The 25,905-nt window shown below is 41.3% G+C and overlaps 1 protein-coding gene across 3 annotated transcripts in view; it reads left to right on the top strand.

Annotated features, from left to right (window-relative positions):
• The window catches only part of CACNA1E (calcium voltage-gated channel subunit alpha1 E), a 393,237-nt gene that overhangs the window by 121,691 nt on the left and 245,641 nt on the right, over positions 1-25,905 (top strand). For all 3 annotated transcript variants that reach the window (XM_027868457.1, XM_027868458.1, XM_027868459.1), the window contains exons 4-6: positions 5,292-5,395; positions 6,986-7,138; positions 8,365-8,546. In XM_027868457.1, the coding sequence (XP_027724258.1) occupies positions 5,292-5,395; positions 6,986-7,138; positions 8,365-8,546 (439 nt within the window). The remainder of the gene's footprint in view (positions 1-5,291; positions 5,396-6,985; positions 7,139-8,364; positions 8,547-25,905) is intronic.

A 25,905-nucleotide genomic window follows, 5' to 3' on the forward strand; every position in this document is an offset into this window, starting at 1 on the left:
TTATTCTTTCTGTTTTTGGAAAGTGCCATCTATTTAATACCTGGAATCATAGAATCACCATCACCATTGCCACCATCACTTACATTTCTTCATGATTTTCAAGTTTACAAAGTGTTATCCTTATAGCAACCAGGTGAGGTAGCTAGCGCAAATACTATCCTCATTTTACAGATGAGGAAACTGAACCTCAGAGAAGTCACATGACTTGCCCAAGGTTCTGAAGTAGTGTCAGAGAACTTGGCATGTTACTCCTTTAAAAAAATAGGAAAACTGGAGAAAGAGCAATTGAGACTTTTCTGGCATATTCTAAATGGTAGAAGGATTTTTTTTCTTGGCTTTATTTTCACCAATTAAATTCAAAGAACATTTATTTATTTAGCGCCTATTCTGTGCAAGATCCTAGAATTAAAACATTCTAGCCCACAGTGATCTAACATTCTTCTGGGGCAGAGGTTCTTAACCTTAATGTCTGTAGGTTTGCTAGATGGCCAAAGGGGTCAATGACCCAAAAGAGAGCTCCTGTACTGGGGAGTATAATACATAAATAACACACAGTGAGAATGTGTGTGTGTGTGTGTGTGTGTGTGTGTGTGTAAATAGCAGGTAATTTGATGAAGAAAAAAGAACTAAATCCTGAAGGATACAAAGAAGGTTTCTTGGAGGAGAGGTATCTGAGCTGACTCTTAAAGGAAGACAAGAACTCAGAGGTGGAATGTAGTAGGAACACAGAATTTGGGGAAAGATAGTTCACTTTCAGTTGGGGAAACCATAGGATCATAAGGAAAGCTTCACAGAGAAAGTAACACCTAAGTGGGGCTTTGAAGGAAGAGAAGGCCTTCACCTGGCTGATAAGGTGATCACAAATGAGAAAGGGAGGATAGATGTTTGACCAGAGGGAAGAATTATCTTAACCAGCAAGAAAGTGGAAGTGGGACAGTGGTGGGATGGGGAGACTAAAAAATAGTTGAGCCATATTGGGAGAGCATTGGGTGAAACCGGGATTGATAGAAAAAGTGACCCTGTTTCCAGGAATCAGTCAGGGATGGGGGATATAAACCAACTCCTTAGTCTGGCATTTAAGGAGTCTCACTCATCTTGGCACTAACTTAACCTCTCCGCTTTAATCTTATTTCACATTTCTTTCATTTATTCACTCTGTCTTCCAACCAAACTGGGTTAGTTGCTGTTCTCTAATGTTTCCTCTGGCCTCAGCACATTTGTACGGGCCCATAGCCCGTGCCTTCCTCACTTTAGCCATTTCCTTCAAAGTCACATGTAGGTGCCACCTCCTCCATGAAGCTTTCCCTATGACCCTATGATTTCCCAGCTGAAAGTGAACTTTCTTAGCTCGAATTTCCCTGAAACACTTTTCTTGGATCTTTCCTTTGCCCTTATCACATTCTGCCTTTTATCACCCTTGTGTACATATTGTTTTCCCACTAGCAGACTGTAAACTCCCTGAGGACATAGAATATATTTTAAAAATATGTTTGTATACTCAGCATGAGCACAGTGAATTGTATACACTAGGTGCTCAATATGCATTTGTTGAATATTGAATGGTGAAATAACTAGCACTAAGTGGGAACGTTTGCCATACAGATTGGCATCATTAGCTGATTAGTTCAGGTAATCAGAGCAGAGTATTAATGAGGCCAAGGTCACAGGTCAGCCCCCACATGGGCTAATTAACTTGGCTCCATTCTGTGGCCATGGACTGAATTTCCAACCTTAGTCAGCCATCTTGCTGACATTGATGAGTGTTCATATGGGATACTTGTTGAGACCATCTGTGTGGTTCAGACGACATCATGCAGTGAAACAATGCTAGTCTGAGGATCAGGAAACCTGGGTTTTGGTTTTAGTTCTTCTGATCACATAGTGTGATTTGCTCCAGATGCTCCCCCTCCAACACCCACCTAAGCCTATGTGGCTCTGAAATGATCTGCTTCTAATGAAGCTGAGAGAAGCAATCCTAATATGATCTACCAAAGTCTGACAGAGACTGGAACTGAACTGATAAGCTTATTCAGGACTGGCCTAAAGCCAAATTGTGAACTAGGTTATGTTTCTGTCTGGTGGTCACTCCCCTCCAATCTCCACTTCATAGCCTTTCAGTTTTATTCATTCACTGAACATTTATGATGTACCTCATCTAGGAAAAGTATTCTCCTAGGGGCTGGGGAGACAAAGAAGACCCAGCATGTGCCCTCGTGCAAGTTACTGTCTTACGGGGGAGATAGCATGTGAAATCAAATCACTGTAGTCAAGATGGGATGCAGTCCTGTATTAGTTCAAAAGATTAAAATAATTCACAAATAAAAGTGATCACTTCTGGTGTGGGGGTGAAGGGAAATCTGGAAAGTCTTCAGGAGAGTTGTATCTGATGAGCACAGGGGTGGGTAGGGTTGGAGGAGTAAAGGCAAGGCAATGAACATCACAGAGAAAGGGATAGCATCCTCAAAGCCTTAAAGGCAGGAAAGATGAGAGTGTATTTGAAGGATAGAGGGTAGTGTGGTTTGGCTGGAATCTTTCCTCTTTCCATGTGTTCCACTGAACCCCAGCTTTCTGACACTTCCCTTCCTCCCATCCCCCACAGAATAACACTTACTAACACTGGGACATACCTTATAATTTAACATTTTTGTCTCTTCTTTTTTTAAATCAAAACTTATTTTTCTGTGTGTGTGTTGTGTGTGTGTGTGTGTGTGTGTGTGTGTGTGTGTGTGTGTGGTTTCACTACTTAGCTAATAGTTATGCTGCTAATGGATGATAATAGGCTAATGTATTATATTTCCTAGATAACGCATTTTAACAGGGACCTTCAATATCTTAAACCAAAGGAGTAAATGATGTGTAGCTTTCCAGTAAGAGATGGAGGAAGAAACCTTTCTTGGAATCTCTTAAGTCAAATTATATAATGTGTCTGCTTACATATAAGGTCAACCCTAAACTTTATTATATGATTGGGTAGGCCCAAAATGCAGTGGAAAAAAAGTGGTTCAAGTATTGGCTCAATGGCCCTGTGGGAATCAAAGTTTGTGGACTAGGTCTAGGAAAGTGAAGAAATGGGCAAGAAGGTGAATGCAAGTAGAAAATGAGTCTGAAGGAAGAGGAGAAGGTTTTCATGTAATATGGAAGAGAAGAAACAAAAATAAAGACTGAGTATAACAAATTAATGTTAATGAGGATTTAGGCTAAAGAGAAATAAAAATGGATAATATTAGGCCACATAATAAAGCCATATGTGAAAACACCTTACCAATTCAAAAATAAGTTATTAAACAAGCTCAGCTATTCAGAGTGTAAGTATAAAACAGCAGGGAAGACCTCTGAGCACTCAAAATCACTGTCATACAGTTCATGGCTGAAGCCTACCAACTCAGAAGGGAACCCAGCAGATCTTCATTCAGAATCCATTCCCTCTTACTTTACATGTAATTCTAATAAGAATTGCCACTTCAAGTCCAAGGCCAAAGAAAATCACAAGAGTAAAAGTTAGGAGGGAGAAGAGGTATTATGCAAGAGGGCACACATTTCGTGCTAAAAGCAGTTGGAAATGACATTCGACCATCTGAAATCAAGTGAAGAGATAGAAAAAACTATAAATAAGAAAGACATTAGAACACAAAAGTCACAGTGGTTTGAGGCTATTCAGTGTTGAGTTACCTATCCCTATACATTTTACTAGCCTCTGAGGACTTCACTAAAATATAGTATAATAATATGTCATAAACGTTACTCTGGGTTATCAGGAAAATAAATCATATTGACCTTATGCTATTTAAGAAGGCATGGCAGTATGTAATATCCATGTCAGAGTATCATAAAAAATATTAAAATTTTAAAATGACAATGGGTGAAGAGGAAAACCCTTAATTATCTGAGAAATTCTTCTGTCCAGGAGACTCATTCCCAAGAGTTCTGGATACTTAAAGTTTTACTGTATGCTCAGATGAAATAAGAGAAGGAAACGAAGACCAAAAATAAGTGGATTTTTAAAATTTGGCTAAAAATAATTATAACATTTGCATATTTGACATGTAATAATAGTATCTTGCATTTGTAGAATATTTCATTGTTTATAAATTTTTTTCACATACATTACTTTGTGTGGTTTCATAGAGCAAAAATATGGAATAGTGGGAAGAGCCCTGGGCTGTGTAGGAGTCAGGAAATTTGGGTTCTAGCCTTCTCTTGGTCATTTATCAACTGTTAAACCTTAACCACATCACTTGTCCTCTCTGAAACCCAACTACAAAAAAAGGGGGTGGAAGATGATCTCTGAGGTTCTTTCAAGCTTTCACACTCTGATTCTCTGATACTTACAAAAGGTCTGTGAGCTACCCAGGGCAAGTATCTTCATTCCAGGATAAAAGGGGCTAAATAATTTGCCCTAAGTCACAGCTAATAAATAAGCAAGCTAAGATTGACTTCTAGACTAATGTTATGGATATCATGGATATATACATATAATGTGATTCTGGAAAATAAAGGATGAATTTGGTAATCCTTTCAATAAAAGTAACTACAATATTTGGAGCATCCAATCTAATAAGATTATTAATGGTTTGTGTGTTGCTGGGCAGAGATATCATTGCACAGGGCGAGTGGGAAGGGATGTTGTTAAAGATGAAAAAATGGAAACATAAACAGTGTGATATCCTCAAATTTGCACATCAACTTAATGAAATGATTTTAAAAACCAGACAGAGGAGCAGAAGGACTTTAACAAACAATATAAACATCAGTGCAAGGATTTTGTGTGATGGAAATTTTAAGTCTAAAGGCATTGTATCACTCTGGTGGTTAGCCCAGAAAACTCAGAAAGGCTTCCTGAAGGAGACAAAAGCCTGAGGGATACTTTGAATGATAGACATGGGGATCTTTGCATCTCAGGCAATGAGAATTATTCCATACCAAAAAAAAAAATCTAGATATGAGGGAAAGGCATGGAGGCTGGAATGGCGAGAATGATGGAGTGGGAAGTCTGATCGAGTATCCCAGATGGCCACTCTGCTCATACTTAGGAATTATAATCCCCAGCTTCAATGTAATCCCAATAACCTTGCTTTCTTTTCCTTCCCTGCAAAGTGAAACACGGGTGGCTAATTTTAGATCCACAGAGAATTGTTGGTGATTCACTAAAGCTTAGGTGCAACCACTTAACAGCTGGTATGAGGGTGGAGTGCTTTTAGACTGGTCTAACCTCAGGCTGGCTTCCCCCATTCATAATACAGAGGGATAATGACCCGACTGTGATAATGTCTGCTTTTTCCCCCTGTCTATAGCATCCTGGCCACAGCTGGGACCCACTTCAATACCCATGTGGACCTGAGGACTCTCCGGGCTGTGCGAGTACTGAGGCCGCTGAAACTTGTGTCAGGCATTCCCAGTGAGTGCTTGGCTTTTTTTTTTTTCTGACATGTTGTGTGAAGTGAGTTAATGACTGTGTGTCACCCTAGGCATGCATTTAGTATAGGGTATAGGTCTGAAAGAAATCAATCAGTCTGTGAGGAAGAACAATTGTTAATATAAACAGAAGGTAGGGTTTCAAAGTGCTGTTGCATTTTTTTCAGGCTACAGATATTTGAATCCCCCCTTCCCCAATCACATCTAAAAAGTTAGATTAAACATAGATTGCTATATGTTACAAGGAGGCACATGAAAGTATGATAATGATTTCTGTTATAATGATAACAATGGTTATTTAAAAAATCATTTCTTTTCTAATACTTTCCTAATGGGCCTGTATATGTAGGGGTCTTTCCCTTTCAAATCCCAATATACACATTAATGTATCCTTCCAACATATGGGAAGACCAATGTCTAGGGTCTGGCAAACATTTAAAAAATTTAATTGATACTTTCAGTAATCATATCACCTACATTTCCCCTTGTGCTTCTCTCCCTACCCTCTCCCAGAGAGTCACCTCTTTTAACAAAAAATGGGTTTTTTGGGGAAAGATGAAGAAGAACAGCAAATCAATCAATTCATCAAAAAAAAATCTGCTCCTATATACAGAGCTCCATATCTGTGGAACCCAACTTCTGCAAAGGAACAGTGGGATATGTCATATCTCTTCTTCGGGCCCCACCTTGTTCTCTATAGTTTTGCAAATTCAGTTTTGATATTTGCAATTGTTTTGCTTTGCATTGATATTACGTTGGGCGCAATGTATGTTATTTTCTTGGTTCTGCTTATCTCCCTTAGAAATCAATTCACATAAGTCTTTCCATTCTTCTCTGTATTTATGATGCTTGTCATTGTCTATAGCACAATAAATTCCATTACATTTATGTCACACACTTTTTTTAGTCCTTTCCCCAACTGATGGGTTCCTACTTTGTTTTCAGTTCTTTGGTACCATAAAAAGTGCTAACGTGAATGTTTTGGTGTATCTGGAGCTTTGGCTTTTTTCACTGACCTCCTTGGGGCATATGCCTAATGGTGGACTCTCTGGGTCAAAGGGTATAAACATTTTAGTCACTCTGTTTGCTAATTGTCTGGCAAATATTTTCATCTCTCTGCAAAACCAGCCGTGTGTTCCACCCAACACTGGCCAGTACCACCTACTCTCCTTCTTAGCCACTTTTACAGCCAGCCACCAGTTTTATTAGGAAGAGTCTTCTCAGAATAAGCATAACTATAGTTTCTGTGAAACAAACTTTAAAAAAAGCAAAATTTATTCAATTTGTCATTAAGGCTCAATGCTCTATTTTCTTTTATGTTGTGAGTACATTCTAGTGGTTTAGTAATCACAGTAGAAACTCAGAGGCCAGATTGGAAGGATATAGGTGCTTAATAATACTTGTGGAATTCAATTGAGTTACATCATGTTTATGTCATCAGGGAATGCTAGATAAAGGGAATGGATTCAGCTCTGAGGGGTGGTGTAGTAGGGGTAGAATCCCTTTACTCGCCCTATCTGCAGCAGGATACAATTCAATAAATGCAAGCATGCCATCCTCTGCTTCCTTCCAGGTTTGCAAATAGTGCTGAAGTCCATCATGAAGGCGATGGTGCCTCTCCTACAGATTGGCCTTCTTCTGTTCTTTGCCATCCTAATGTTTGCCATCATTGGCCTGGAGTTTTATAGTGGAAAACTACACAGGGCCTGCTTTATGAACAATTCAGGTAGGGTCACCAGGTGATGCTTAAGTTATTTTCCCATCTGTCTGAGTCCCAGATACTTGTGGTCTGTGGATATTCCCCTTCATTCCATTCATTCAAACATGGACAACAACTAATCAAAGGGAAATACCATTTGTAAGTAAGTAACTAAACCACGTTATTTTTGCCTGGACTTGAGTTACCTCATCTATCAGGAAGGTGTTGTACTTACTAGAGGATTTCAAAATCTCTTCCAGCTCTAACAAATATTGATTCATGCAGCATCATGGTACCCACCACTTTCATGAGTACAAGGATGAGAGGAGCTTACATTTCTCTTTAAGGTTTATAAAGTGCTTCCTCAAAACAACCTTGTGAGGTAAACCTTTCAAGAAGTAATATCCGCATTTTACAAGCAATGAAACCACAGTTCACCATGGTTAAGTGGTTTTCTTGAGGTCACATGACTAATAATAATTATTATTAATAATAATAATGATAGCTAGCATTGATACAGCTCATACTTATGTGCCAAGCACTATTCTAAGAGCTTAAACATAATCTTATTTGATCCTCACACAAATGCTGAGAAGGAAGTGCTATTATTATACCTATTTTACAGATGAGGAAACTGAGGCAGGAAGAGGTTAAGCAGGATTTGAACTCAGGTCTTCCTGCTTCCAATCCCAGCACTCTATCCACTGCATCACCTAGCTGCCTTAAGAATCAATCTCAGAGCTTGGTCTTAAACGCAAGTCTTCTGATTCCAAAACTGATCCTGTCTTTTCCTACTATATCACATTGCCTATAAGGTCTACCTAGAAGTCGTAAGGAGGTTAATCAATAACGCTAAAGCAATCTCTTCCTCCTGCCCATCTTCATTCTTGTTATTCAAATCCTAGGATGTAATTTCCCAGAAATTTTTGGAGCTAATGATAGAAAAAGCAATTTGCAGACAGTTAAAGGGTTTAGTGAGGGTAGGTTATCTGGAAAGGAGGTCGCTTCCAGAAGAGGATGTGAAATAGGAAGGTATGATCACCTGGCCAGAGATACAGGTGAAGTAGAGAGGCCAGAAAGAAGGAAGGGCTTGTAGTGGTTTAGGGAAGAGAAGACAAAGAAAGGCTTACCTCTTTTTGTTTTTTTTCCACCAGAGAACTTATTGTCCAATCCCACCTCTTATTGTTTTCTGGGTTCAGTTTTCAGCTTGTGCTCACTTGTCCATGGTTTCTTCTCTCCCTATCTGTCTGCAGGTGTGCTGGAGGGGTTTGACCCTCCCCACCCATGTGGGGTGCAGGGCTGCCCAGAGGGTTATGAGTGCAAGGACTGGATTGGTCCCAATGATGGGATCACTCAATTTGACAACATTCTCTTTGCTGTGCTGACTGTCTTCCAGTGTATAACCATGGAAGGATGGACCACCGTGCTGTACAATGTGAGTGAATGGCTTTAAGTCTGAAGAGGAAGGTATAGAGTTGGGGATGAGATCTGGAGAGGAGGAGGGGCAGCATGGGTTAGTAAAAGCTGAGTAGCAGTTCAAATGCCTCCACCTCTGGTCTGAGCACACTGTTCTTTAATAGCTCATTAGATAGAAGACTTTCTACTAGGAAATGGAATGGAAAAACATTCATTAAGTCCTTACTATGTACCAAGCATTGAATTGAGTCCTGAGAATACAAATCGAAAATACAGACAGTCCCTGTTCTGAAAGACCTCATATTTTAAGTGGCGGAGACAATGCATAGAACAATTCAGTGACTAGGGATGTGATAAGCCCAAATAGTCCTTGGGATCTGGTTGTAGGACAGATGCCAGGGCCTGGTGATCCTCCATTTTACTGGAATGATTATAGTTGGTGACTCCCTGTTCATTGAAACAGCAGAATTGGCCCTGTGTGCCCTGCAGTCAGGGGTCTGGAAGGACCCAGGCCTATAACTGTTGAGATCCTGGTGTGATCTGAGTAGAAGGTGGGCTTTGGGATCTGAGCATTGGGAAAGGGCTCCCTGTTCAGAAGCAGAGCATCAAAGACTGGTTTAGTCAAACCAACTCAGCAAGAATTTATCGAGCCCTATTATGCACTCAGCATAAAAGCATAAAGAGACAGCATGACATGGTTAGAGCCCTGGACTTGGAATCAGGAGGACCTGGGGACATATCACATCTCTGACACTTACCAGATGAGGGACCCAGTGCTATTTAACCCCCATGTATTTAAGGTAGTATAACACAGGAAAAAACCCACTGGATTTGGAATATAAGGACCAGAGTTTAAAACCTGCCTTTGTTATTAATTACCTGTATGAACTATTACTGCAATAATAATAGTTAAACTAATCAACATAATGAGCATTTATTAGTACTTTATGGTTTGCAAGTTATTTAACTCTTTGCTATTGTTGTCATTGTTGAGTTGTTTCAGTCATATCCAACTTTCCTTAACCCCATGTGGGGTTCTCTTGACAAAGATATTGGAGTGGTTTACCATTGTCTTCTCCAGATCATTTTACAGATGAGGAAACTGAGGCAAACAGGGTTAAGTGACTTGCCCAGGGTCACACAGCTAGGAAGTGTCTGAGGTCAAATTTGAACTCAGTTCCTCCTGACTCCAGGGCTGGCATTCTGTTTACTAAATTTAACTCATGTGTCTCTATTTCATCAACTGTAAAATGAAGACATTCAATTAAATGGCCTCTAAGATTCCTTTCAGTTCTAAATCTATAATTTTATGACTTCTGTTCTAAGTCTTAGGTTGCAATTTGCTTTTGTGGAGGGGATTCTTGCACCTGGGAGTTCTGTAATCAGATCACAGGCTGTTTACAGATGTGATCAGCACTGTGTTTAGGCTCTGTAAGTGATAGAAAATAAACAAGAGAGTGTCTGCTGGTAAGTAGTTTCCTGTATAGATGGGGAGATAGAATACATAGATAAATGAAATGTTAGAGATGATGCCACAAACCAAGAAGATCACTAGAGGTGGAAGTTATAAAGAGACTTCTGCAGGAAATAAGAGGTTATACTAGTTGAACTTTAAAGGTCTCTTTTAATTCAGAGATTCTATGATTTTTAATGATATCATCAAGGGCTATATTCCTAGGTATGGACCTGAATAGGCTAAAACGAATGGTGTCTGGTCCGATACATGCAGGGCTGACCCTGGAGAAGGGATGAATGGGCCAGGCCTGCACTTTGGGGTCCAAGGCTGCTCAGGGACCAGCTATCTATCTGGGAATCAGCCCAGGGAGGTAGTCCAGGGGGAAAGCTCGGGCCTGCTGTAGCTAAAAATAACCACAATCCAATATGCTGGGGAAGGCTGCAAATGCCCATTTGCATTTAATACAGATCTCCTTTACACATATGCCTTCAGGCTGCTTGTTACCCCTTTGGGATTTCACTTTACCTTCATATAAAATTACCAGGAGAAGCTCCAGCATGACAGTGTCCTGGATACATTCTGCGGCTGGGGTCAAAGAGGTGGCCTGGGCATGCCTGCTTCTCAGATTAGGCTGGGGGTGCACTAGAACCAGCTCTGAAAGTGTGTCTTGAGCATTTGTTTTTGAGAGCCAGTTGTTCAACATTTATCAGCAAACCACTAGGCCTGAGAAAACGTTTGGATCAGACCTCTGATTTCAATGGGAACTTATGGTGAACAGAACTACTCTCTCCTATGTTAGATCAACATCTACTCTGCCACTTATGGTCATAGACAGTCATTGGGGATTTAGAGGTTAATCGATTTATTCAGGGTCACACAACGAATGTGTGCCAGGGGTGGGACTCTAGCCCTGTTCTTCTTGTCTCCAAGATTGTCTCTTTTTCCCCTTTACCACTACTTACACTTATTAAAATAATTGCATTATGGAGCTGAGAGGGCCTGTAACAATCATTTTAATCTAGCTTCCTCATTTATAAATAAGAAAAGTCAATCCAAAGACGGTAAACCTGAGGTCGCTATACTGGAAACCACCTGACGGAAGGCATTGTGTTTTATGTATCTGTGCGTTCTTACCGTCCTATATGAAGAAAAAAAACAAAAGGTGACGAATAAACGCATTCTTGATCCTAGCTCCCTAAGTCTGAACATATCTACCCTCCATGGAGAAGCCACACATCCCCACAAAAGTAGATGCCTTAGAAAGGTGGGTAAGGAAAGACTAAGGAAGTGTCTTGGCCAGCATATGCAGGAAAACCATGCAGGCACATGAGGAGACTTTGTGAGGTGGGAGAAAAGGAAGGCAAGGGTGAAGAATCACATTGTCACTGTTTGCCACATGAGGGATGTTTCATGCAGGCCCTATTGCCTACGCATTTCTAGAAATTAGACTATAAGACCCTTTGTGTTTGGTGCTATTTATTGTGATCTGTGAGTGATATGTTTCAATTACACATAGAGACCCATCCAAATGATGTGATAAATGTGTTAGGCAGTCAGCTTGACAGACAGGAAGTATTGATTTTGGGGATATCGGTATGAGCCTGTGTAGCTATTACCCCAGGTGGTTCTGGGGAAGCAGGAATGCTTCTGAGGAATCCCCTTCCTTTCCTGTATCATTATGCTCCGTTCTTCCTGACTTATCTCCACCATTATCTGTCTATGGATGTCTCCATGCTTCTCTTCAGCGGCAGTGATCGATTGGGCTGATACAGAGACTAGAATCTCTGTCCCCTTACATATTCCTGTCACATCATGGTTGGTGTCTAGGCTAATGTGAACTTGACCTGTGTCAAGGGAGGAGGCAGCCCCTCTGTACTCCGCTTTCGTCAGACTGACTCTCAAATACAGTGTTGAGTTCTAGGTGATACCGTTTAGGGTGTCGATAAGCTGGAGGTTTCAGAGGAGGGAAACCATAACGATGTCTATGAGGACCTTGAGTCTATGATACATGAGGATTCATTGAAGGTGCTCAGGATATTTATCTTGGAGGAGACAAGACTCAGGGAGAGCATGTTAACTATGTTCAAGTCTTTGAAATATTCCATATTATATGTAATATATATGTGTGTGTGTGTGTGTGTGTGTATATATACATATATATGTATATGCATATGTGTGAGTGTGTGTGTGTGTGTGTGTGTGTGTGTGAATTATTATGTGGAAAAGGGATTACACCTGTTCTGTTTGGCCTCAGGGGGCAGAACCAGGAACAGTGGATGGAAGTGGCAAAGAGGCCCATTGAAGCTTGCTGTAAGGAAACGCTTCCTAGCAATCAGACCTACCAAAAAATGGAATAGGCTTCCTCAGGAAATAGTGGATCTTCCCCTCGTGGTTTTTTTAAAAATAATAATAATAATAACAACAACAACAACAATAATAGTAGTAAGCATTTATATAGCACCTACTACATGCTAGACACTGTGCTAAGTGCTTTACAAATGTCTCATTTGATTTTCAAGCAGAGACTAGATAATCATTGGTAGGGTAATGGTTCATTTATAGGGATTGTTTTGATTAGGTGGCTGCTGAGATATCTCCCAACGTTAAAATTCAGTGACTCTACAATTTGGGACTAGGGGAGAGAGAACAAGTAACTGTGCTTCTTTATATTGGCCCCCCTACCCAATGTAGCTTTGATGGAAGCACGTTGACCTCAACCTTGAGTGGAGGCATTGCTCAAGCCTTTTGACCCCTCCATGCTCTTTCTCTTTTCCCCCTTTTCTTTTTGGGTACCTGGGGAAGGAGGTTTGGAGACCCTGGGGAAGGAGGTTTGGAGCCTCTACAGGAGAGGAGCAGAACTGTTCTTCCTTTGCTTCCTAGATTTCTGTGCTTCTCTTGAAGCTGTCCATCTCTTCTGGGATCCTTCTCAACTATCTCTCTAGGCTATTTATGGACCAGGTTAACTCATCCTTGAGGCTTGAATGTCAGAAGAGTTGAGGTTTTTCGTGGAGATATATGTAGGATGGATGAGTAGACCGCTGACCCTTCAGAGTCTCACAGGATTAGTCTCTTTAATCCTGTCATTGGCACACCTTTTCCTCAATGAGAAGAGATGAAGAGAAGAGATAGACATGAAAATTAAAAGGACGGTGGAGTCATGATGACAAAGAGCAGGATCTAGCTTCATCTTTGGTGATTAGGCATTTTGTAAGAATGGCAATTACTAGTGTAATCAAAGCAAAGAGGAAACTATCACAAATTTGAGGTCTTTGGTATAGGAACTTCTATGATGTTAATGACAGCATGACGTAGAGGAAAGAGAAGTAGATTTGGAGTCAGGAAACCTGAGATTGAAACTCCCTTCCAACATTTATTAGGTATGGAAGCATGGGTAAGTAACCCAACCTCTATGAACCTTGGCTTCCTCATCACTAAATGGGGGATACTTATGCTTGAATTATCGAGTTAACAGGATTGTTGTAAGTAAAGAATTGGTAAAGGCCCATCATCCCCTAAAGGACATGATCCCCTATTCCACATGAGAAAATGAGGACAAGACGGGGTAAGGGACTTAGCCATGGTCTCACAATGACTCACTATTCCAGCCAAGACTGGACCATGGGTCTCTTAATTCCCAGCAAAAGGAGCCACTCTGTGAAAGTACTTATTCTGGGGGCAGCTAGGTGGTGCAGTGGATAGAGCACCAGCCCTGGATTCAGGAGGACCTGAGTTCAAATCCGGCCCCAGACACATAACACTTACTAGCTGTGTGACCCTGGGCAAGTCCCATTGCCTAGCCAAAAAAAAAAAAAAAAAAAGAAAGTACTTATTCTGAGTCCTTCTTTCCTTCTTTCCTTCCTTATTTCCCTCTTTCCTTTCTCCCATCCTTTATTCCTTCCTTTCTTCCTCTCTCCCTCTCTTCTTCATTATATTTTAAAAATTAAGTTAATCATTAACAATTACAAAAATTTTAATATACAAAGAACAGGACAGAGGCTTATGTAAGAAACTGTGAATTTTTATATACAATTTGTTTTATAAGAAGCATTTTATGAATGTATATATATATTTCTTAAAAACAAACTGTTCTCTCATTTCCATCCCTTCCTTTCCCCCTCCTTTCTTTCTTATTTTCTCCCTTTCTTCCTTTCACCTTGAATGAGTAACCCTAAACTACAGATGGGATGAAAAAGTGCTTCTCCAGATTTTGGGGGGGATGGGGGAGGAGGTTCTCCATATTTGTGATTTCTACATTTGATTTGTATTTAAGACCCTGATATTGCATGGTGGTGACAATGACAAAGTGATCCCAGATGACCTGGAGCCCAGTTCTGGTGAAATGAAGAACCATTTGAAAGGCAAGGCTTGGACTATTTTGGAACCTGGGAAGGACATATGTCATGTGATGGGGAAACATATTGACCTGGAGTCAGGATACTTGGCTTCAAATTCTGACTCTGACAAAATATTGTGTGCTTATGGACAGAATGCTTATCCTCTCTGAGCCTCAATTTCCCCATCTACAAAAGGGAGATAATAATATTCACATTACTCATCTTACAGAGTTGCTGAGAGGACAGTGCTTTGCAAACCTTAAGGCAAAATACAATTGTGAGTTTTTATTGCAATATGTGAGGTACCTTTCTGTCTCTAACTCAAATAATCAACACCTGAAATTTCTTGTTCCTGAGAATCTTTTAGGGCTCCAGAAGCACCTGGTATCATGGAACATCAAAGAAGCCCACAGTGACAGTGTTGTCCTCCTAGTGTTCCCTACTTCACCCCTCTTATACAATGAGATGTTGATAACTAGGTCTCCGAATTTAGGCCATGAGGTCCTCCTTGCAGACTTCTAGGCAGGAAGAGAGCAGCGATAGAAACTTTCCACTGAATCCTCTGGAATACTTAGAAAGGGCCACGTGGAAATGCAGCCTAATCTTAGGGGACTAACTGATGTTCTTCGTAAACTTTAAAGGTCTATAGAAATGTGAAAGATTATTACTGAGAGTTCAGGGGAAGGAACATCTTTTTAACCTTAGCCCTGTTTATCTTTCTGCTTATCTTTCTAGGTAATGATGTACCAGTAGGACCCCTTCTGCAGTAGTATTGACCTTGTACCTATCAGCTCAGGAATAGTGCCCAGCTTACAAATTCACGCAGAAGATAAGAAATTTAGATGGCCAGGAAGGAACGTGGGTACCAAAACTAGCTCTTTTGATTTTTACGTTAGGGCTATGGTTGCAAGATGGGCATTGAGAATGAACTTGGGATTTTGAAAAGAGCAATAAGCTTGAAGTCAGAAGTCTTAGTTTCAAATCTAGTCTCCGATTGTTGCTACCTATATCACTTTAAAGAAGACTTAGATTTGTAGATTTAGAGGTGGAAGGATCTTTGTTGTTCAGAAGATTTTCAGTCATCTCTGATTCTTTGTGACCTCATTCAAGACTTTCTTGGCAAAGATACTGGAGTGATTTGCCATTTCCTTCTCCAGTTCATTTTACAAATGAGGAAACTGAGGCAAATGGAGTTAAGTGACTTGCCCCTGTCACACACTAGTAAGTGTCTGAGGGAAGATTTGAACTGAGGAAAAGGAGTCTTCCTGACTGCAGACCCAGCGCTCTGTGCACTATGGCGCCACCTAGCTGCCCCTAGAAGGATCCTTAGAGACCATCGAGTCCAAACCTTTTTTCTATAGTTGTGGAAACTGAGAAAAAAATGTTAAGTGAATTGCCTGGGGTCACACAGTTAGTGTTTGAGGTGGCATTTGAGCCCTTGTTTACAGATTCCTAGTCTTTTTTAATCTCTCCGGGTTGCAACTGTGTTTTGTTTTAGGAAATGAAGGAAATTGAGGCACAGAGATATTGAAACCATGTGCTCAAGGTCACACAGGTTGCAAGCATCCAGGAGAGGGGATTTGAACCCATGTCCTCTGTGTATGTGTGCCATGGAATGCTCTAACAGTCTGGTCAAAGCCTATTGACCTTTTCTTAGAATATTTTTAAATGCATAAAATAAAATGCGTAGGATTACAAAGGAAATACAATTATCAAAATATCAGAAAAAAAAAACCAAGTTCATGAGCCCCACATTCAGAATCCCTGCTCTGGAGTCCATTTGACTGAATGACCTCTGAGACCACTTCTGGCTCTAAATCTTATGATTTAGACCCCTGGGACATATGGTTCCATGTATGTAAGCATAGACAAATAGAGTGAGCAATAAACAAGATGAGGATATTAGGTACTTTGTGCTACGTGTCCATGAATGCTCTCTCCTTTCCCCCAGGTATGTGTTTGACCATCGGTTGGCCTATGGATCCATTTGGGACATTGGACTTAGGAACATTCCAGGGCTAAAACCCATCCATGCCCACCCACCTTCCTCTATAGCACTTGTACTCTGTAATCTTCCTCTCAGTGCCTGCCCAACTCTTTTTTTAAACACATTTGTGCTTTTGGTTTCTGTCGCTGCCTTTGGCAGTCTGTTTGCCATGTTAATTACTTGCCCTCTCTTTAAATAACACCTTCCTTCAGTTCTCTTGCCTGCCGGATCGGAATCCTTGGCCTGAGGTCCTTCATTGCAGGTTTTCTGGTTACTTCTCTTGGAGTAAGGGCTCATGCTCCTCTCCCCCGCTCTTCTCCAACCCTTTCACCTAAGGATCTTTTTCAGGTCTCTATGTAATCTCTCAGAGATGCCATGTTTGGAAACTAGTCCAAATGAATTGAGTTCACCTGTTGATCTGGCGCCTGACTTGTAAATCAGTCATACTGGGCCATTTTCCAGATCTTTTGTGCACCAGTCGGCTCACTTTAGGTTTCCTTACTTTTGCTTTGTTTTGTCCACTCTAGAGTTTAATTTTGTTTTCTGTCTATTGCCAAATTCCACCAGAGGCGCCTGAAACCATGCTGCCTTAGGCTATGATCTTTAGAGCCAGCTGAATGATGCCAACTGAATCACTGGACATGAGACTGAAGGAAAGAAATAGACAGGAGGACTTGGGTTCCAGGAAGGTATGGTGCATCTTTCTCCTAGATTGATCCTGGTTTAGTATCCTAATGCTAGAACCAGGGGGATCAGGGGAAGGGTGTTGGGTGGAGGGATGTTTTCAGAATGGTTTCAGAATACTATATTAACTGAGAGGTGTTACCACTAGTCATTTTGGGAATTTCTCCAGGATGCATTGCAACATCCTTAAATATGTGCCTTGGACTCTATGTCCTAGCTTAAATTTAGGCAATCACTTTCAGCCTCTAGAAACTTATCACCTTTCCTATGTCCCAGCCATACCCACAGAAGCCATCTAGTACAACACTCCATCTTTCCTGTGGTTAGGTGTGTATTAATGGTTAAAATTAACATAATGTTTGTTAAACAATTGTTAACCATTCACAATACACACCTAATCATAGGAAAAATGGAAGCTTGTACTGAATGTTTCCTGGGATCCCACTCTAGAATGATAATACTATTGTGGCCGACTTGGGAAAGGGGGAGAAGAATCCCAAATCTTAGACAGCAAACTAACTGGCAGAGAAAGCCATTTAACCTATCTACCAACCTACCTGACTTCTCTTCTTACTGCCCTGCATTAACCCTCTGCCACAGCTAGTCTGGTTTACTCACTGTCCACAGAATACACTCTGCTCATTCCTGCCTCTTTACCTTGCTTACAATGCCCTCTCCCCTTCCACCTGTCTTAAGCCCCTTCTCTGAGACTGATCCTTTTGGTAGAATGGAGGCCACGCTCAAGCATGGCCACTGAACCACTTCTGCCTGCCCCAACCCACAGTGAACTCTCCTTCCTCTGGATTTACTGCCAACACCACTTCTTGGGCACTTGCCCTATGCTGCTATTCTGTATTTAGTTACATTTTATGTCTGTGTCCTCTCTATCCAATCCAGCTGGAGAGTAAAGATCTTCAGGGTAGGGATGGGGTCTTAGTCAGCTCCCTATTGCCTATACTATACATGGTTCCTTACATGTCATTTGAGTTTGTTAAATATCAGTTGATCGATTTCATCATGGATGTCTATTCACCAGCCAGAGGAATCCAATTCCACATCAGCCTGGGTTAATAGTACACAAATTGTTGGGAGTGATGTGGTGTAATGGGAAAAGCACTTACTTAGAGTTTAGGGAAAAAGCATAAAAGTCTTGGATTTGAACTCTAGCTCTTACACTTACTGTTTCTGTGACCTTGGAAAAGTCACTTGAATTTTGGAGTTTCACTTTTTTTGTAAAGTGGGGATAATAATACTTGTCCTATTTGGGTTTATAGGAGGAAAGTGTTAATGTTAGGCATGAAATGTTATAAAAATGTGAGATGCTGTTTTCATCTTTTCAGAAGAGTGGGTCCTCTGCTTAGGACATTGTTAATCACTTGAAAACTGTGTGTCACCACAGTTAATCAGCAGCTGCAGTTTTCTTGCCTTTCTCCAACTCAGTGCCATGATCTCCCCAGTTCTGATAGATAGAAGGGAAAAAAAATGACTGGCCCAACTAATGTGACTTTGTGCTAAGGTCAGGAGTGTGTTAGAGCAAAAATCCTCCATGATATCCAACGAACCTTGATGTGGCACTGTTCAGCCAATTGCTAGAAAAATAAATCTGGTGGTGAGTGGAAGTTCCTAGCACTTGAGGTGGTAATTCCCCTGTGTCCTTACTGCCCCATTCCTAATGTTGTTCCCATGAAATCACTGCCCCGATGATATGTGTGTGTGTGTGTATGTATGTGTAGGAACCTAATTAACTATTAACAATTACAAGCCTTTGTTTGAAGAAAAACTGTTTTCTTTGTGTTTTTATGGACCATCTGCAGGGTTTGTCTGTCTTTGGCTTACTTTCTTCTGAGGGCTTCCTTGAAGGGATACATCCCTTAGGCACATTTGAAGAGTGTCCAGGCTTTCAGTAAAGAACGAGAAAGGAAAACGGTACAACCCTCCTAAATGAAACTTGATGGGGATAGACTCTGAACTGAAGGTTCCCTGGTCAGTTTCTGGATCTTTGGGTATCTTTATGACATCATTATCCAATAGATCAGAGTTTCTCCTCCATAGACTGTGCCCAGGGACAATGGCTATTTCCCTGGGTGTTTCTCCCAGTTTACTCAGTTCCATAGAGTTCCTTCCCAGTTGACCATTTAGAAGCAACCATTTTGCCACGTGTGGGAATTTCAGGGCAAACTCTATGAGCAGATAGATAATTATGGGAGAGAAAAAGAAGGGAACAAGCATTTATTAAGTACCTACTATATACTAGGCACTTTATAAATATTATCACATTTGATCCTCACAACAACCCTGGGAGATAGGTGCTATTATTATACTTATTTTACAGTTGGAGAAGCTGAGGCAATGAGTTCAGTGACTTGTCCAGGTCATATAACTAGTGCGTGACTGAGGCTGGATTTGAACTCAGGTCTTCCTGACTCTAGGACCTGTCTCTGTTCCTTTTATCACGATGGATTTCATATTTTCAGTTTTACTTCCTAATTTACCCTTACTTTTACTTCCACAGGAGAACTCTCCTGCATGGCCTCTTAGTTTTTCTCTCCTCAAGTTCAGGATAGTAACAGTCTCATAGAAGTGATGAAATAATCTTACTAAAGCCACAAGTGTTACTCCACTACTCTAGAATCTTCAGCAGCTACCCTTTGTCTCTAGGACAACCTACAAACATCTTAGCTTTTTGTTTAAAGCCCTTCACCATGTGGTTTCAGACTACCTTTCCAGGTTTATTTCATCTTTATTTCCATTCACATATTCTTTGTTCTGGATAAACTTGCCCACTTGCTATTTCCTGACCTTGGCATTCCATCTCCTGTCTCCATGGTTTTTCATTCCTCAGTGCCTAGAACAGGGCTGGGAATAATTGGATTTGTTCTACGAAGTTTGGATTCAGTCACCTGAGGACCTAGAGGGCCACATGTGGCCTCAAGGCCGCAGGTTCCCCACCCCTAACCTAGAACATGCTCCCTTCTCACCTTCCCCTCTACATCTTAGAACTCATACCTTTCTTCGAGGTCCACCTGATGTGCCACCTTTTATGGGAATCATTCAATTAATTAATAAGGATTCAAATGCCTACTTGCCTAGGTATTGGGTACTAAGCTAGGTGCTGAAGGTACAAATACCAATATAAGATAGTCCTTGCCCTCAAGGAGTTTACATTCTATTGGGGGAATGATTCTCATTCCCTCTAGTTAGTACTTTCCCCCTCCTCAATATTGGGGTATATTCCTCTCCCCCCCCCAATGGAATATAACTTCCTTGGGAGCACGGATGTTTCTCATTTCATTTTGTTTTTTGGGCACTGGCACAGTGATTTGCATACAGTGGGCACTTAACATAGGCTTTTTGCATTGGTTAATTAAGATATGGTCAATCTCTGCTAAGAACAGGTTTTCACGAAACTTGACAGAGTAGAAAGAGCCTTGGGTTCATCCATCTGCTGCCAACTGACTGTGTGACCTTGAGCAAATTCCTTCACCTCTCTCTTCTCTTTCCTTATCTTTTAAATAAGGGCTCCTTAGGTGATCTCTAAGGTCCCTCTCAGCCCTGACAGTCTGTGCTTTCATATATCATCTTAAGTATAGTTAGGTATGTTGAAATTGAAATACACCTGTCTAAGAGGTTCTTGGAGCACTGTGGAAAAAAGGGAAGGGCACCAATTGATGTTTATTTTCTCTTCAATTGTGGTTAAAACCTAACAAACCTTTGGCCTTCCTCAACATCCTCCTTTTCCTCCAGTAGAGAAGAAAATGAAGAGCAGCTCTGCAGTTTGGATGAAATTTCTAGGCAGAACAGAATATAAAGTAGGTTTGGGAGCTTGAGGCATTCCCTGAAGGTTTCCATCTCATTCTAAACGAGATCCCCTCACCCAACCTGTCACTATGTAGTGGGCATCTGGGAAGGGGAGTTTCTGCCACCGATAACACAGCGGGATGCCCTCCTCCCCCTCTTAATCAATTTCGGCAAGGTACATAAAACTATTTGGAAGGGGAGACAAAGTAACGATGCATCGGAAGCATACATGGACATACTCATATATATAGCTATACATCACCCCTTTTTCCAGCCCTTGCCTTCCAGCCCCCAACACACAGCTCTAGTTTCTGGCAGTATATGTCCACCAAGTATAGGCAGAGTTGGTGGTTAGCTAATCAGACCCATAATCTCTGTCATCAGCTTTTCCCTTCCTCCCACTTCTTTTCTTTCCATATTCTCAGTCAGTCCTTCTCCCTCCCCCCCCCCCCCCCCATCACAGGTTCCTCTTGGTTGGCTAATTGTATTAGATGGGTATGACACAGCCCCTCCGGGAGTGCTGTCACGTGACCTAGATAAAAAGAAACAGTGAGGAAAAACACCCACGGGCCAAGGCAGGTTAGTGGGGAGATCGTGCTCCTGGAAGGAGGGGGCGCGCAGTGGCTCCGGCTCCCCAGGGACTCACTAGGATCTTCAATTTCCTCATTGGGGAGCATGCCCCGAACTCTCTTCTCCCTCAGGAGCCAGCCCCATTTCTGTCCAGAAACCAACAAACCAAAAAAACCCGTGCTTTGCCAGCCTGTATGACTGTAAACAGCTGTAAATATGAGCCCTCCCTGCCTGAGAAGGTTACCGCGGAGAATAATTACCGGTGTTTAGGCTGGGGTGTGTGTGCGTATGTGTGTCAGAGCGTTCGCCTCTCTTTTATTCCCGAGTTATTTATTGCATTGTCTTACGACTTCCATATTGAGCAAAATAAACCACAAACTAGGTTATTCAAACGGGATTTGGGGTGCAGGCTTGGAAGTGGGCGATGAGGAGGAAGAAGTAACAGGAGATCAGATTAAGAAGATTCAGAGAAGGGACAAAAGAAAACAGAACACTCCTTCTCCTCCTCCCCACCCCCATTTTCTATTTCGAAGCCTGGATGAAGGCTGGGGCTTGTATGTGTTGGTACAGTCTACCAGAGATCTGGGGTGTGTTTGGACAGCAGATTTTAATGGGCAGGTGTGATCGTAAGACCTTTAACTAAATGGCCCTAAATAGTAACGTGACTTGTCTAAAATCACCAGCAGCTTGCTTGGCCTCTTATGCTCCCCGCCTCTGCCCACCTCTAGGAATGGAGTTTTTGTGTCCAGTGAGTCACACTGCCCAAACCCACTCTCCTTGTTGGAGCCCACTTATCCATCAGCATTTAGACACTGTATTCCCAGAGATGAGTGAGTATGTGCACGGGTATGAGAAGAGAGAGGGACAGGCAGAGGCAGAGAGCGATAACCAGGAGCAATAGGTCAATCCCTTCAGCAGACCGGAATAGATTTTTTTTTGAGTCATTTTCGTCAAAATGACTCATGAAATCTCTTTAGGTACAGATTTGATAAAGGGTCTTTCTTGAGCACCAGAAGTACTGTGCATAATTCATAACCTGAAACAAGATGGAACAAATTAAAAAGAGAAAGAAAAGATAATAATGAGAGAATTAAAAGTTTGAAGCTTTAGTATAAACTGGGAGAATGAGTCAGCAGTCCATATGTCTTGAAGGAGAGCATTCCTGCAAGGCAGGATGGAAGGCAGGGGGCTTGGGCAGCTGAGGAATAAGCAAGGCATGAGGAGGGAGGCGCCCAAGAGAAGTTAGTAAAGGGGTGGGGAGCTGGCAGAAGAAATGGGATAAGAACATGGAGGGCAGTGGACACCCTGAGAGTAACTGTTGAACCTTGCTCTGCCTGACCCAGTTCTCATCCCTAGCCCAAAGAAAAGGAATTTTTTCTGGGGTCTTAACTCAGTCTACCCTATGTCTGATTTTTGTTTTAGGATAGAAATAGGGCTTGGACTTCTGATTCATTTGTGAAGGCTAATTTCAGGAAGGAAGTTCCCTCTACCAATACAGGATGTCACCTTTTCTGTAACTTAGAGAATTACCTAGAGTAGGTTAATTGACTTAAGGTCACACAGACAGTTTTTGTTAGAATCTGGATTTGAACCCAAATCTTCTTGACTCAGAAGCCAGCTCTGTATTCATTAACCTTTCACAGTTTTTCATCTTGGCTTAAATAAATCCCTTTTCTTATTTGAAGGTACATGAAAAATCCTGATCTTCGATGAAAAACAAACTCTTATTATATGAGTCTTGCCCAGATTTTTATCAGCTTTTGTTTCTGACAGCAGTGTCTCCCAAGGACTGTCTTGTGCTCTTCTGGTCTCTAAGTTGAGGCCCCCCCCACCCCTTACACTTTTTAGGTGGTAGTGGTTGGTTTGGTTTTTTTTTAGCATTTAAATTTTTTTTTCTTTTTTTTATCTGACCCTTGGGAAGGTTCTTTGGCAGCATAAACTTGTTAAATCTCTCCTGTTGGTCGATATTACAGAGTTCCTATGATTCTAGGATTTAAAGCCAGAAATGACCTTAGCTTTCATCCAGTTTAACCCCTTTATTTTACAGATGAAGAAACTGAGGTCAAGTGACATGCCTGAGGTTACAAAGATAGTAAGCAGGGGAGCTGGGATTCGGACCCAGAGCCTCTGACATTCTACGCCAAGCTCTTTTCACTTTGCCATGATGCTCTTCATTTTCTCTGCACTCTACAATCTCGCCCCCACACTCCCCACCCCTTCGGAGTGAAGCTGCTCCCACTCTTCCTCTGTGAATATCAGAGCTGTCTTTTTTTTTTCTTTTTTGTTTCACTGTCCCTTCCCCCCACTCTTTTCCTGGGCAAAAGGGGCCCAAGGAAGTGTGGAGGGAAAGCCGAATGTATGCCTCTTAACCTTAGTACCTGATCTCTCTTAGGCTGGTTTGTGCCCAAAGGGCTGGTCACCTTAATCACTGAAAAATTCACCAACATATCTATTTTCCAATTAAGAAATAAATGTATATATGCATATTATATATATATATACACATTATACACATATATACATGTTATATGTATATTCCTATACATAGGTACATGTGTGTATATATGCATATATATATATGTATATATTCCCCTCCAAGAAATTTGCTCTGCCACTCTCTTCCATATGTGGTGTGTGTGTATGTGTGTATGGGTGTGTATCATACACACACATATATGTAGATAATATTATTAGTCACTAGAAGATGTACCCCTTTATGTGGGTGAAGAATAGTACCTGCTTGATTTCAGTTCTTAAATATGTGAAAAACTTCAAACATGCTCTAATTGTAAAATTCAGAATGATGTTGAAGGTAGAACTGTCTTCTGAATCATTGCCAAATTTCCCCTGCCCTTATTCTCCCTGATTCCTTCTACACATGGATGTGCTAGTAAATATTTAACAACAGGATCTCCAGGAAAAAAAATATTACTCACAGCACACTTTTAAGTTTAATTTGCATTAGTAATATTTTCTCCATCACTTTATTAGGTTTCCATAACCAACACAACAATAAATTAAGTCCTGATTTGTAGCATTTGCTGATTTCCAAGCTGTAAATGCTCACGCTGAAAATTTAATGATCAGCTCTCTCAAACTGGTACAGATGGGCTCCAGCACACCCCCTGCTTCTGGGCCTATTTCCAGATGCTACAAATGCACTAACCACTTTTTTTTTTGTCTATCTCTTTCCTCCCCCTCTCCTCACAACCAATTCCAAGTCCCTCAAAACCTGGAACTCATAGTGAGCTTCTCTGCAATAAATCTGCATATGTGCACTCACTGTGTTATGGTTCTTTCCTGTTCGCCTGAAATTTACCTCTTAGAAATTTCAAGTCATGTCTCCCAGTCCTTGAATATGGGTGTTGGGTAAGCAAGTCCCCAGTGCCAGAAGTGAGATCAGAGCAGAGGTGATTTGCAGAAGGTACAAGTTTGTACCAAAGGAGGTGCCTGGAGTCTGAATCCCAGAAAGATATTTTTATAGAATCACAGGATTTTCAAGTTGGAAAGTACCCCAATGTTCATTTATTCCAAATCCTACTCTGAAAGACCCAACAGACAAGTCATTGCCCACTCTAGCCTCTGCCTGAAGACTTAAAATAAAAGGAAATGCTCTCCTTCCTTCCCCTAGGTAGCCCATTTCAACTTTTGTAGAGATCTAATTGTTAGGAAGGTTTCCCCATCCTGGCTTTAAGGCTGAATTTGCCTCTTAGCGACTTAGATTCCTTGCTCCTGCTCCTGCCTTCTGGGGCTAAACAAGAACAAGCGTAATCCCCCTTCCATGTGATAGCCTGCCCTTCAAATACTTGAGCCCACAAGTCTCCACTGCTGACTCATAGTCAGAAAGAGCAGCCCATTTAAGAGCTGTGCTAGTGATGGTTTGCCAGGACAGTCTAGAAGCATTCAGACTTGGGGATTCTGGGAGCTCTGTTCCATGGCCCTGCTCTCCTTTGTTCACCCTCTTAGCAAGTAGTCAGGACAACAACAGACACTTGGGCTAATTTCTGGAGAATAAGAGAAGCTGCCAGAGGAAATGAGGCAAGATATGGGCACAAAATGTTTACAAGAAAGAAAATAACAAATTACAGCTTTGGAGAAAGTTCTTGCTGGGTGTTCCCAAGGTTTGCCTTGTCTTGATCCTTTTGCTGATTCACTTTTCCTCAAGAAACGTATTTTACTTCAAGCCCCCGGAAGAAATTTGCTCTGCCATTCCCTTCCAAGTCTTTTGAACTTGAAGGTTCTTTTCAAATGCCTTTCTTTCCCTCAGGTGCCTGACTGTCCTTCTGTCTTCTGTGTTTAGAGCCATCTGTTTTCTCCTAGGGAAAGGAGTGCCATTCACTCTTTATCTTTATGAGTTACCTGCTAGAGTCATTAAAGAATTCAGAATCATGGCACCGTAGATTTAGAGCTGGAAGGGACTTTAAAGTCCATCTAGTTCAATCCTGTCATTTTACAGATGAGGAAACTGAGGCCCAGTGAGTTAAGTGATTTGCTTAAGGTCATAGAGGCAGTAGGGTGCAGAGGAAAGATTTTAACTCTATATCCTCTG

The sequence above is a fragment of the Vombatus ursinus genome, unplaced genomic scaffold, assembly GCF_900497805.2.
Source record: "Vombatus ursinus unplaced genomic scaffold, bare-nosed wombat genome assembly UNPS02014789.1, whole genome shotgun sequence".
Lineage (NCBI taxonomy): Eukaryota > Metazoa > Chordata > Mammalia > Diprotodontia > Vombatidae > Vombatus > Vombatus ursinus.